Source organism: Bos javanicus, chromosome 8 (genome assembly GCF_032452875.1).
Source record: "Bos javanicus breed banteng chromosome 8, ARS-OSU_banteng_1.0, whole genome shotgun sequence".
NCBI lineage: Eukaryota > Metazoa > Chordata > Mammalia > Artiodactyla > Bovidae > Bos > Bos javanicus.
Genome location: NC_083875.1, coordinates 99,225,494 through 99,239,337, shown reverse-complemented (window position 1 = coordinate 99,239,337; position 13,844 = coordinate 99,225,494). Strand labels below are relative to the sequence as shown.

Below are 13,844 nucleotides of genomic sequence, written 5' to 3'. Positions count from 1 at the left end.
ACAGAGATTCTAGAAATGTAAATTGGGTAACATCTAATCATTATGTGGAAGTGTTAGTGACTCAGTCATGTCTGACTCTGTGACCCCATGGACTGTAGCCCACCAGGCTCCTCTGTCCATGGAGTTCTCCAGGCAAGATTACTGGAGTGGGTACCATTCCCTTCTCCAGGAGATCTTTCTGACCCTGGGATCCAACCCAGGTGTCCTGCATTGCAGGCAGTTTCCGGGTGGCTCACATGGTAAAGAATCTGCCTGCAACGCAGGAGACCCGGGTTGGATCCCTGAGCTGGGAAGCTCCCCTGGAGGGGCATGGCTAACCACTCCAGCATTCTTGCCTCAAGTGTCCCATGGACAGAGGAGCTTGATGGGCTACAGTCCATGGGGTCGAAAAGTGTCAGACAGGACTGAAGTGACTTAGCATGCAGTCATTATGTAATGTTTACTAAACACCAGACACTCTTGTAAGCATTTATTTACCATGTGGGTCTCTCCTCCATGATTTGGTAGCTGGTTTTCTTCCCCAGTGATTGATCCCAGAGAGAGAGAGAGAAATGTAAGTCACAATGTGTATTAATACTTACTCTCAGAGGCACATCCTTGCTTCTACTTTATTCTATTGGTTAGAGGTGGGTCACTAATTTCATCTCACTTAAGAGGAGAGAAATGAAGCTTGAAAGGAGAAATATTGAAGAACTGGAGCACACATTTTAAAACCACTAACCACAATCCTCAAAAATTGTTCAGTGACTTTCTGTCATGCACAGAGTCAAATACAAACTCTTTATTGCAATTCACAGCCTTGCAATAAAGGCTGGTCCCTGCCTACCTGTTGGATATTGGTTTTACACTTGTCCTCTTGCCCACTATTCTTTATCCACTTCTGGTCTTACTTTATTCTTTGGGGGGGAGAAAAAAAAAGAACAGTCTCATACTGAAGGATGCCCCTTCTTTTCTTCCCTTATTTTTCTTAAACAGTTACTTCTTCTCCCTGCAACACTTTATCGCCTGATGTTTACTGGCCTCTCTACTTGATATCATTTAGATCACAGTTTAAATATCACTTCTTCGTAGAAGGAAGGTCAACTAATCTCAGGTAGCTACACGGATACTTTCTGTCACATTGTCTTATTTTAACGTTTTGCATAGCATTTACGTTAGTTTCTTTAACCCATTTGTGTGATTATTGTGTCTCCCCTCACTCCACTAGAATGTAAGCTCCATGAGATTGTGGGCCTTTCCTTTCTTGTTCATTGCTGTTTCATCACTGTCTAGGATTTTATTTGGCAAATGATAGGTGTTCAACAAATACATTGTGTACAATTGAATTATTGTTACCTGGTTAGACTGTAAACAGAATGAGGGCAGGATTGTGTTCGTCCTGCTCAGTGATGTATCCTCAGGATCTGGACTCTAGAACATTTTCAAAATTTGAAAAACAGTATGAGAGATGAGGAAATTTAGAGAGATTTTTAAGTAAATTTCCCTAGGTCATTTAGCTAGGAATGGCAGAGCCAAGAAACATACACAGGCCTTTCTGACTTAAAACTATTAATACCATAACACACAAAGTGCTTGCCACATAGTAGCTGATCAAAGAGCAAGCCTCTTCCTCTTAATTCTCTATTCTGATCTTTGTTAATGTATTATAGAAATCATTTCAAAGTTATACGCAGTGGACATGTACCATTTGGGATTTACATTTTTCATGTAACATTCTTTAAATATTTTTATATGTCAGTATAGTTCATGTACTAATTTTCCTGGACATTTTGAAGATTTATATTTGTTTCAAACAGCTTAACTTTTCACCTTTTATATTTTATTTCAGGGCCTGGAGTCAAGTGTTAAAGCTCTTGGTATTTTATTTACTTTGAGTCTACAACAAACCTTGGCGAACTATAAAACATAGATTACATTGGTCCTTCTCAAGTGTCTGGTTGTTTCCGTAGCATCTGTGGTTCACATAGCGTTTTGTACAGCCTACACCCTGCTAGGCAGCAGAGTGCAGCGCCTGGCGAACAACATGCTGTCTCTACTCTCACAGCAGCCCGAGTCACGGTCGAAGAATCTAGACCTGACGTGCTTTGGTTTCCTGTGGATTCTTTGAATGTAAGAATCCACCCTCTTCTACTTTTCTCCTGTCTTTATGATTTGTTGATCTGTCTGGAGGGTTTACAGAAATGTGTGCCCTGATAACCCCCTCACGTAAATCTGGAGTTGTTAGTAAAGGAAACGTTGACCTCAGGAGAGATGCAAGGTGTTTGCTGCTTGTCTCTGGGTTGAAGCATTAAAGCTGTCAATTAATTGAGTTTATTAGGCTAGAGTAGTATGCTGGGCTTAATTTTCTTGGTCTTTGTGATATCGCTTTAAAAAAAAAGTACTGAGATAAACTTTAAGCAGTTTGCTTTTATCTTTTACTTTTAGATCACCACACTTATTAATCATAAAGATAATACCAAAAAGTCTGATAAAACTCTGCAAGCAATTCAGCGTGTAGGACAAGCCGTCAACTTGGCAGTTGGAAGATTTGTTAAAGTGGGGGAAGCTATAGCCAATGAAAACTGGGACTTGAAAGAAGAAATAAATATTGCCTGTATTGAAGCTAAACAAGCAGGTATGTTGAAGCCTGTTTATACCAATTTTATTGCTTTGGATATCATGACAAATGATTGTGTCGTGTTGAGTAAAGATGTGTACTGCCTTTTAATCTGTTAGTACAGATGTGTAGGTCATTAAAGCCCTGGATTAGCTTCCAGGAATATTGAATGTCTCTTGGATCAAGTCCTGAGTCTGCGCCGTGGACTGTCCTCACTGGGCAGGGCAGAAGCCCACGTGGACTGTCCTCACCGGGCGGGGCAGAAGCCCACTGCCCGTATGTACGTGTGCACTCAGTCACATCCAGCTCTTTGCAGACCCGTGGACTGTAGCCCACCAGGTTCCTCTGTCTGTGGAATTTTCCAGGAAGAATACTGGAGTGGGTTGCCTACTCCAGGGGATCTTCCCGATCCAGGGATCAAACCCACATCCCTTGTGTCTCCTGCATTGGCAAGTGGTTTCTTTACCACCCTTGCCATCAGCCATTGAGCGTGAGAGGTGTAGAGAATGTGAGGCATAGACTCTGCCATCAAGGAGCATGGTAGCCTATTTACCACTATATGGAAAATGGAAAATAAAAGTAAGCACCTTCCTGTGTCTACAGGAGACAAATCTGATTTCAGATTTCCTGATGTCTCAGAAGTCTCTATAACTGGTGGCATAGAAGCTTGGGAGAACTGGGGAGTTTTGCTGCATACAAATAGTTTTGTTGAGTATCATTTATCCACTTATTCTTTAAATAAATATTTACTGAGTGCTGGCCATATGCCAGGCATTCTTCTAGACCAAAGGGATATAGCTACATAGAAGTCAATAAAAATCTGTCTTTATGGAGCTTGTATTCTAGAGAGGGAGACACAAATAAATGAACAAATAGATAAGTGCCCAGTGGCAGGTAGTGATAGTTATGGAAAAGATAATAAGGCAGCATAAGGAATCAAGGTTGCCGGGAGAAATATCAGTAACCTCAGATACGCAGATGACACCACCCTTATGGCAGAAAGTGAAGAGGAACTAAAGTGAAAGAGGAGAGTGAAAAAGCTGGCTTAAAGCTCAACATTCAGAAAACTAAGATCATGGCATCCGGTCCCATCATTTCATGGCAAATAGACGGGGAAACAGTGAAAACAGTGTCAGACTTTATTTTTTTGGGCTCCAAAATCACTGCAGATGGTGATTGTAGCCATTAAATTTAAAGACACTCCTTGGAAGGAAAGTTGTGACCAACCTAGACAGCATATTGAAAAGCAGAGATATTACTTTGCCAACAAAGGTCTGTCTAGTCAAGGCTATGGTTTTTCCAGTGGTCATGTATGGATGTGAGAGTTGGACTGTGAAGAAAGCTCAGCGCCAAAGAATTGATGCTTTTGAACTGTGGTATTGGAGAAGACTCTTGAGAGTCCCTTGGACTGCAAGGAGATCCAACCAGTCCATCCTAAAGGAGATCAGTCTTGGGTGTTCATTGGAAGGACTGATGCTGAAGCTGAAACTCCAGTACTTTGGCCACCTCATGCAAAGAGTTAACTCATTTGAAAAGACTCTGATGCTGGGAGGGATTGGGGGCAGGAGGAGAAGTGGACAACAGAGGATGAGATGACTGGATGGCATCACTGACTCGATGGATATGAGTTTGAGTGAATTCTGGGAGTCAGTGATGGACAGGGAGGCCTGGCATGCTGTGATTCATGGGGTTGCAAAGTGTCAGGCATGACTGAGCGACTGAACTGAACTGAAGGGTTAGGAGACCAAAGAAAGTTTCTTTTAGGAAGACCAGCAGGGTTTCTCAGTTGTGATGCTGTTTTAGGCTGGATAATTATTTGTTGGTAATTATTTGTTGGGGTTGGGGGCTGCCCTGTGCATTGTAGAATCCCCAGCCACTACCTATTGGATGTCAGAAAATCCCTTCTTCAGCCATTGAGGCAACCAAAAATGTCTCAACATTCCCAAATGTCCTTTGAGGGATCAAAATGGCCCTGAATTGAGAACTACTGAAATGAGAACTACTGAAACAGGGTGAGAGGAAATCTCTCTAAGGGAGTAACATAGGAGCAGAGACAGCACTGAAATGAGGACCCCAGCTATATTAGTATCTGGGGGAAGGACTTTCCTAACCAGGAGTAGAGTGAGAACAGGTATGGCTTTCTAGGCAAAGATAGGTACTTTGGACTGTTTTCTCAGCATCTTGGGGCTAGTGGAAGGTTTGGTGCAGGGTAGTGACACAAATTCATTTATAGTTTTAAGGGATCCCTGGTGGCTTCTGTACAGAGAATAGATTTTAGGAGTTATGAGAGTGAAGCCAGAGACCAGTTAGGAGGCTGTGATAGATGATGGTGACTTAGGCTCAGTGATAGCATTTGAGGTGGTGCAAAGCAGTTGCATTTGGTTATGTTGGAAAGGTGGAGCTGGTAGGTTTTGCTGATAGTTTGGATGTGGGATGTGCTGCGATCCATGGGAAGAGGGGTCATGGACAACTGCAAGTTTGGTGGGTAGATGATGGCACTATTAATTGAGGTGGGTCCATTCTGAAAGAGATCAGCCCTGGGATTTCTTTGGAAGGAATGATGCTAAAGCTGAAACTCCAGTACTTTGGCCACCTCATGCGAAGAGTTGACTCATTGGAAAAGACTCTGATGCTGGGAGGGATTGGGGGCAGGAGGAGAAGGGGACGACAGAGGATGAGATGGCTGGATGGCATCACCGACTCGATGGACGTGAGTCTGAGTAAACTCCGGGAGTTGGTGATGGATAGGGAGGCCTGGCGTGCTGCGATTCATGGGGTCGCAAAGAGTCAGACACAACTGAGCGACTGAACTCTGAGGGAGAAGCAGGTATATTTGGAGTGTCATTGTGGGGGAACGGAGTGGGTGAGATAAGGGCAAGTAATGTGAAGGGGCCAGCCAGATGATACATGCCCGAATGGTACATGAATGGCTTCAGGTACTGTTCTGTACTTGATAGATTGAGGATTTGGGGCCAGATGAAAGACAGTAGTTTTATGTTAGAAATCTTTCTGGTTGCATGGGGGAAATGAACAAATGAGGGATGATTGAGAGAGGGTTGAGACTAAAGGCAGAGAGATTAATATGGAGTTGATAACGCTTTTCTGTTGTACCAGGCTGAATCAAGACAGTGTCTTAGGGGTATAAAAAGCAGAAAAAGTACACTAAATAGTCACTAGGTGATTAAATGATAGAATTTGGTTATTGATTAAAGCAAAGGGAGGATTCTGAGTTTGGGTTTCTAGTCACTCACTAGGATATGTCAATAGAATAGGCATGAGATGGCCTTAGTCTATTCATAATTTATGTTTTGCCTCATATTAAGAGAGATTTAAGGAAATTTCCTTGTGGTCCAGTGGGTAGGACTCATGCTTTCACTGCCATGGCCCAGGATCAATCCTTGATTGGGGAACTAAGATCCTGAAAGCTGTGAGGTTTAGCCAAAAAAAAAAAAAGAGATGTAAAAGAGTTACAATTAAATATATGATTAATAAACCCATTAAAATAGGAGATGTATATAAGTGTACTAGAAATGAATTGGCCAACATTGTTACTCCAATTAAACATGAAATTTGTCTTTCTGCTTCCTGAAAAGCTAGACAAAAAATGTGGGAAAGAAATGGTTATTTAATTCTCATTGTTTGTCGGAAGGAAACAAACCAGCTCGTCAAGAGGAGAGAGGCTTTTTTCCAGGAACTAAATTGTATGGGCACTTACACAACAGACATTATTACATAATGCAATGGACAGTTCTTCACATTATTGTTTCTTAAGCGAATCCTTAATTAAAGCAAGAGTAAGGATTTTTAAATGAAACGGCAGTCCGAGTCCTCACCTTATTGGCTTCCTAGCATGCCACTGTGCTCTAAGTGTTGGAGGAATGAGGACGTGCACACCTACCCCAGCTCCAGCAGACTGTGCAGCCCTGAAAGTCCTGTAAGCCGAGGAGCTCCGTGCAGGCATATTTGGGAAGCTGTCTGGTGTCATGGTCTCCACATGTTCTCTCTTACGTGCAGTGTCCTTTTCCTTCTTGAGAACTGCCTCTTAAAGTCACTCAGATAAAAGGATGAGAATGGTCATTTGAGGAACATAGTCTTAGTTTTCTCGTCTATAAAATGGGGATATTGTTAGTGTTTATAGAAGTGTTTTGATATAATGCATGTGTGCATTTGACACATAGAAAGTGCTCAGTAAATATTGGTTGTCATTGTAATTATTAGTGTTAACTTTTCTTGTGTTGAGCTTTTGCATTATAGTTTTGCTTTTTTCTAGTTTGGGATATAATCGACATACAGCATTACACTAGTGTCAGGTATTCAATGTAATGATTTTTTCTTGTAGAGACCTTAAGATTTACTTTGTAACACCTTTCAAATATGCAATACAATATTATTAACTATGGATGCTAGTCTGTACATTTATATACCCATGACTTATTTATTTTATAGCTAGAAGTTTATACCTTTTGACTCCACCCATTTCATCAACCCCCACCCCTCCCCCCACTGTTTTTACTTTTTACTTGGCTTCTAGTCAAGCTTTACATTTTCTATGGGTGCTCAATAAATATTTGTAGTTGACTGACTTCAGAGTTTTTGCTTTAAGACAAAACACTAACACATCTAACAAGTTAAAAAAAGTGACAACCATGAATCTATGGGGCAACTTTGTGCCTTTTCCAAGGAACTAATTTCAGAGTAGTCAATACTTGGAACAACTCTATAATGTTAAGGAAGCATTTAACTTTGTTGGTACAGCTAACCAAATGTTACCATCGTGCAAACTTCAGGCTGAATGCCTGAGGTTTAGTCAGAAAAAGGAAGGTTAAAAGATGCTATAATGCGCAAGCTCGTATATTTGATGATTGAGAACTGCTGGAAAAAGGAAAATTTTCCAGGGGTGCAGAGAAAACATTTTTATACTACTTGCTATTGCAAAGTGATACTGTCCCTCCAACTCCTTTTTCTGTACATTCAAGTTTAATTCTAGCCTTTCTTTTCTCTTTATATTTTGCTGTATAATCTTTGTTTTGGTTACCTATTGCGGTGTAACATATTAACCCAAACTTAGCAACTTAAAACCACAAACATCTCTTCCCTCACTAGTTTCTGAGGGTCAGAAATCAAAGAGTAGCTTAACCAGCTGGTTCTGGGTCTGTGTCTCTCATGAGATTGCACGCAGGGTGTTGGCTGGACCTGCAGTTGTCTGAGCATTTGGCTGGACTGCAGGATCTGCTTTCAAGCTCCGCCTCCTGATGATTGGCAGGCTTCACATTTTTGCCAACTGTTGACCAGAGGGCGCAGTTTCGCCCCATATGTACCTGTCTGTGGTAGTGGCTACATACAGCATGGTAACAGCTTTCCTCAGATGGGGAGAGAAACCAAGATATCAACCTCATCGTCTTTAACAACATGACCTTGGCAATAACATACAATCACTTCTGCCATGCCAACCCTGGTACGACGAGGTAACACAAGGATGAAAATATCAGGAGGTGGGGACCATTGGGAGCCACCTTGGAGACTGGCTACCCCAGATTTCATCTGTTAGTGGAACTCCAGCTGTGGTCCTGATATGTAACCATTCCTTATGTAGTGGCTTATCTTTTGGGTTTTCCTGTGTCGTATCAGGTTCCTATTGTCTGAAACTAGATTTATCATCTCCCTTCCCATGCCCTACTGACTTTATTAAGCGACTTGGGTTTACAACCTTGAAGCCATTTTTTTCACTTTTCCTTTCCGTCTTATCAGTTGTTAAGGTCCTGATTTTGTATTTTCTTAACTCAGTGTCTCTCAAATCGTCTTTTTTTTTTTATATTCCTATGGCTGTCATCCTGGTAAGATCCTTAGCACTTCACATCCACAATTAAGATAGCTGCGTGATTAGTAGCCTGGCTCTGAATCTCTCCTTTCCAGTCCATTTTATATGCTTCTATCTAATCTTCCTGAATCCTGACTTCATTACATCATACCTTGTGATATATCTGTTAAAATTCAGGTAATTTTTCTCGAGGTCCTTAACCTCTTGGGAGTATGTAATAGTATTGACAGGAGGGCTTATATGAGAAAAATTGATCCATTATGGACTCAGATTTATTTAGGACTTGAAAAATGTTCTTGAACATTACAAGATGATGAAAAGCTTATTAAAAAAAATCTATTTATTTAAAAAGTAAGGTTTGAGAAACTACAGTTTGATTTGGGGGGATAAGAAATATTTGAATTGTTTTATTGATGGATAATTGCTACTACAGAAATTAAAATATTTTCATAGCAATAGTGAAGAAGAGACTTTTTCTAGAGGTGGGGAGTTGGTTTGATAGAATGGCTTATGCTGGGCATCATGAAAAGTGTATATTCAGACAGCACGCCTGAGGGCCAGCCTGGGACATGAGTTCTTAGGAGGAACAGTTTTGTTTTGCCACCAGAGCCCAGGCTGACCAGCAGATGAACTCGCTTATTGTTTCCCTCTGCCTACTGAGGGCTGATTTTTCTAGTTCCCCTTGTCACTGAGGATGCCTCCCGTTTGGTGCCCAAAACTTTGTCTTCTCTCCCTGGTTGTCTGGAAAAACCCTCGCCCCTTCAGATTGTGAAGACAGGCAGTGACGCCTTCTCCCCTGTAACCACCAAGCCCCCAATGTCTATTCCCTCAGTTCAGTTCAGTTTAGTCGCTCAGTCGTGTCCAACTCTTTGTGACCCCATGAACCACAGCATGTTGGGCCTCCCTGTCCATCACCAACTCCTGAAGTTTGCGCAAACTCATGTCCATTGAGTCGGTGATGCCATCCAACCACCTCTGTCCCCTCCCCCCTGGGCAAACCCTGGGCAGCTGTTTACTGCTCCGCTTTTAGGTTCTTTGGTTATTGGCTCTCGGGATCGCTCTCACTTAGTCTTTTAGAACAGGCTTTGGGGATCATGTAGTTTGCATACCACTGGAAACAAAAGTTATGATATTTTTCAAACTCGCTGAAGGCAACAGTTTTTCACAGTTCTTAGGAGTGTGCCATTGTTATGCCTTTAGGGATCCTTGTATGATAATCTTTGGGCTCATCAAGGAGCTATTTCTTATTCCTGAAGTCGAGTTTCTACCCGCTGAGCACATTACCTTAAAGTCTGGATTTTAATTTGTGTATCTTATTCCCAGTTTAATTTCCCCCCTCCCCCACCCCACCACCACCTTTCTTCTTAGGAGAAACAATCGCAGCACTTACAGATGTGAGCAGCCTGAATCGCCCAGAATCAGATGGCCAGATCACAATTTTTACAGATAAAACAGGAGTCATAAAGGCTGCAAGATTACTGCTTTCTTCAGTGACAAGAGTGTTGCTACTGGCAGACCGAGTAGTCATTAAGCAAATAATAAGATCGAGAAATAAGGTACTTACCTTTCTGATGTTTCTACTTGTATCTTTTAGGGTTGTTCAGAAAGTTGTTTTTTAAGTTCATTGCAAGTAATTTGGCAATGTTTGTCTATTTTGTTTATTATTCTAATTGTCTACAGTTTAAAAGTGGTGTTTCATCTATACCTATAATTCCTAAATGTGTGCACTGGACCTAAATTTTTGGTTACAAATAACAGTTCTTCTCAGAAAGCCATTATCTGCTTGTTGAGGTTTATTGGTGAAAACTTTTGATTTGGGATAAAAACAAATTTGGGATAAAAAGTCAAGTACCATGACAATGTATGTAGTGGAAACCTACCTGATGAAAATACTGAATTCCTCAGTACCTCCCCCCACCAAGGCAGATAGAACAATTTTTATGCTTAAGAAAATGCTTGGGTGGGAGGGAGGCTTAAGAGGGAGGGGTTATTTATATACTTATAGCTGATTCATGTTGTTGTACAGCAGAAACTAACACAACATTGTAAAGCAATTATCCTCCAATTAAAAAAGAAAAAGCTCAGTCACCTGAAACCACAATTATGCACATTATAAAACTGCTGTATGCAGAGTTTCTAAATATTACTGAATAATCACAAAATTTAAAGAACAGATTTTGACTCTCCCAGTCTAGACCTCTTCTGTGGCTGTTATCGTCTCCATCAACTAACTGGGAGCCAGGGTGTGTATGGATACAATCACTTTTTTCCCTGGATAATCCCTGAGGCAGGGAGAGCAGTCAGCCAGGGAAGGGACCCTCCCACTGGTTTGAAGACAAGACTACCTGGAAAAGTGTAAGATTAAAGAGAAAACGAATTTAGAGAGGTGGATTGGGCAGTGCTAGAGGAATAAGAAAAACCTTCCTCTCTCTGGAAGACAGAGGTTTTGCTCAGTGGTGGGATCTGCCTTATCTGCCGTAGTCGCCTGGACTTCCTGAGCTGCCAGGGCCCATTAACATGCCAAACATCTATCATAGCCTCATTAAAAATAAGTACACACAGGAAATCTGTGTTTTCTTTACCTATCTTGGTCTGACTAAAACTAATCCAGTACTGTTATTTCAGAGAAAAGAATTTGAAAATATGTTTCACATCTATTTACTTTATTTCTGATATCAAGAAAATACATAACACTGTCTGTTGGCTGTATTACAAACATGCCATCTATCCACCCCTGGCTGCCCAAAACTTCTTGACAGTTATTCACCACAAGCAGTTTCTGACTGACTCAAACTTTTCCTGCTCTTGAAGTCCTCCATCTCCCTCCCTCTCCTCAGTCTTCCACCTTTCTGAGAAGGATGGGACTTCCCCAGCTCTGGTTCTCTGAACCTTAAAGCTTCTTGTATCATCTCATCCTCATCCCCGTCCTCGTTCTCTGAAGATTCGATCACCTTCGCCCTGCCCAGTTGCCACCTTCTCCAGACTTGGTTACATAAATGGGAACTCTTGCATATTTAGTCATTTCATTTACTTTTTCCTTTAATTTTCAAGGAAGCCCACTTCCTATCCTAAAAAGAGATCATTCCCTAGATGACTCTAACTTTTGAATCTACTTCTCTGAGCCCCTCCTTCTTCTCTGTCTTCTCCTGGGACTCTTTCCCAACTTTCCTCTAGAATTTAGAATTTCTCTTTTGTTCCTCTGTTGCCTCAGGCTTGATGTCTTAGTCTCTTTCACATTTAAACCTGAAATAAAATAATCTCTTTTGCAGGTTCTTGCAACTATGGAAAGACTGGAGAAAGTGAATAGCTTTCAAGAGTTTGTCCAAATATTCAGTCAGTTTGGAAATGAAATGGTGGAGTTTGCGCATCTAACTGGAGATAGACAAAATGTATGTGTTTACCCTATTTACAAGTCTTGAGATACATGCATACTTTTCAGTTTGGTTAGAGATGTGATCTTTGTGATCATTTGGATTGGTTGTCTTGCTTATTAAATCTATAATCTTGCTCTTAAAAGCCTTTCCTGAAGAAGCCAGGATAAAGTAAATAGATCTGTGTGTCTTTTGTTGCTCACAGATAATAGTTAAATATTTTCCCACCTCTCACACTGGGAAAGGTCATACTTGCCTTCAAGGCCCAGTTCAAGTACTTCCTCTTTTTACAGAATTTTCCATTTGACTCTTCTACAAGGGTTCAGGCAAATAAATGAGTCATCATACATATCCTGGTAATATTTTATTACATATCTCTGTTATTGTTCTTTGTGTAACTTGTTATATATTATTCTATTGTTACATCTTTATAATTGTTTTACATTAATAGTAATAACCCAAGCACTGGGTTATTGCATTGGCTATACGTTAGCTGATCTTGTTTGACTCTCAAAACAGCTGTGTAAGTAGGTATTGTTATTACTGTTTCACACATGAGGCTGAACTTCAGAGGATAATACACTTTGCTAAGGTGACTTTTCTAGCAGATTGAACTCAATTGTGTCTGATTCTAAAGCCTGTAGTTTTCAGCTGCACCATGATGTTGGTTCTTTGTAGTAGTGTTCCCCAGTTCAGACTGAAAGTTCTGAAGTTTAGGGGAGATAGAAGACCACATCGTATCCAGGATTGCCTTTCCTTGTTGGGGGACTTGTACATGATTTTATCATGTCAAGTTAAATATATAATTGACTTCTTCTTGAGATGCTCTGGTAGAGTCCTGTAGACTGGTTTTGGGTGTGAACTTTCCTGGTTTGTAGCTGGAGTTGAAAGATGGTTTTTGGCGTGAAAAGTGGCGGGCTGAATTATATGCTTCACTTAGTTCTTCTTGGACATCCGGGGTTAATGAGACCTCTGTTTTGTCCTGTGGACCAGCCCTCTAACAGATTGAGATGCCATCTTTTTGATCACTTGCTGTCACCTACAATATGTGGTGTAATGTATGGTTTACAAGTGTTGTGTATATACATTGGATGCCTTGTCATCTAGACCCACAGGGTTTTTTTGCCAGAAGTCCCGTTCAGTATGTTAAAGACAAGGAATAGGTGGAAATTTTAGCAGTGACCTCAACTTTTATTTTTGATTGCTACTCCTGATAGGTGATAATCACATGCAGGACACAGACTTTGGAATGTTACCTTGTGATCTGAATTAGCTTCGGGGTTTTGTGCAGTTTTTCATTTACTAGGTATAACTTTGTTTCCTATTAAAGAAAGCTGTGTTGAGATGCAAGTGAATGAGAGTGATATTATTGTAGAGATAACTTTACATCCACTCTAATTTATTAAATAAAAGGCAAACCATTTTCAAACTTTAGGTCTTTCTTATTTATAAGAAAAGACTTCATCCAGTTCGCAAATGAGAAAAAAAACAACTATGAAAATTTTATGTAATCCAAATTTCAGTGTCTATAAGTAAAGTTATTATAACACAGCTATATTGACTTGTTTATGTATTGTCTAAGCTAGCTTTTATACTACACTGGCAGAATTAAGTCATTGTTTCAGAGACCAAATGAACCAGAAAGTCTCAAAAACTTATTATCTGGCCTTTTATTGAAAATCTTTGCTGACCTCTGATTTAGATGGTTATAATCAAGCTATTATGAGAGTATTTGATTGTAGATTTAATCAGCAAGATTTGAGGACCCTCTGTGATAGCACACCTTCATATTGAAGGCTGTATGAAGAGAAACCAAATGAAAAAAACCAAAATACAGTGTCTACTTCAGAGTTTATATTCTAGTTGGGGAAAATTATATACCCAAGAAACATCTTAATATTTTAGAGCAGCATATAGGCTAACTTTAGGATTGAAAAAAAAAAAAAATTCACATTGAGATGAATAAGCACTTAGATGGGGTTAATCAGACATGGTTCCTGAAAGAGTTGACTTCTGAGTGTCTAATTTGAAGGAAATAATGGTCCACAAATGCTGAATA

General features: G+C 40.4%; 1 protein-coding gene across 2 annotated transcripts in view; it reads left to right on the top strand.

The window, feature by feature from the left end:
- CTNNAL1 (catenin alpha like 1) overlaps positions 1–13,844 on the top strand; it is a 56,693-nt gene that overhangs the window by 6,961 nt on the left and 35,888 nt on the right. For both annotated transcript variants that reach the window (XM_061426430.1, XM_061426431.1), the window contains exons 2-4: positions 2,425–2,614; positions 9,783–9,970; positions 11,684–11,803. In XM_061426430.1, coding sequence (XP_061282414.1) covers positions 2,425–2,614; positions 9,783–9,970; positions 11,684–11,803 — 498 coding nt within the window. The remainder of the gene's footprint in view (positions 1–2,424; positions 2,615–9,782; positions 9,971–11,683; positions 11,804–13,844) is intronic.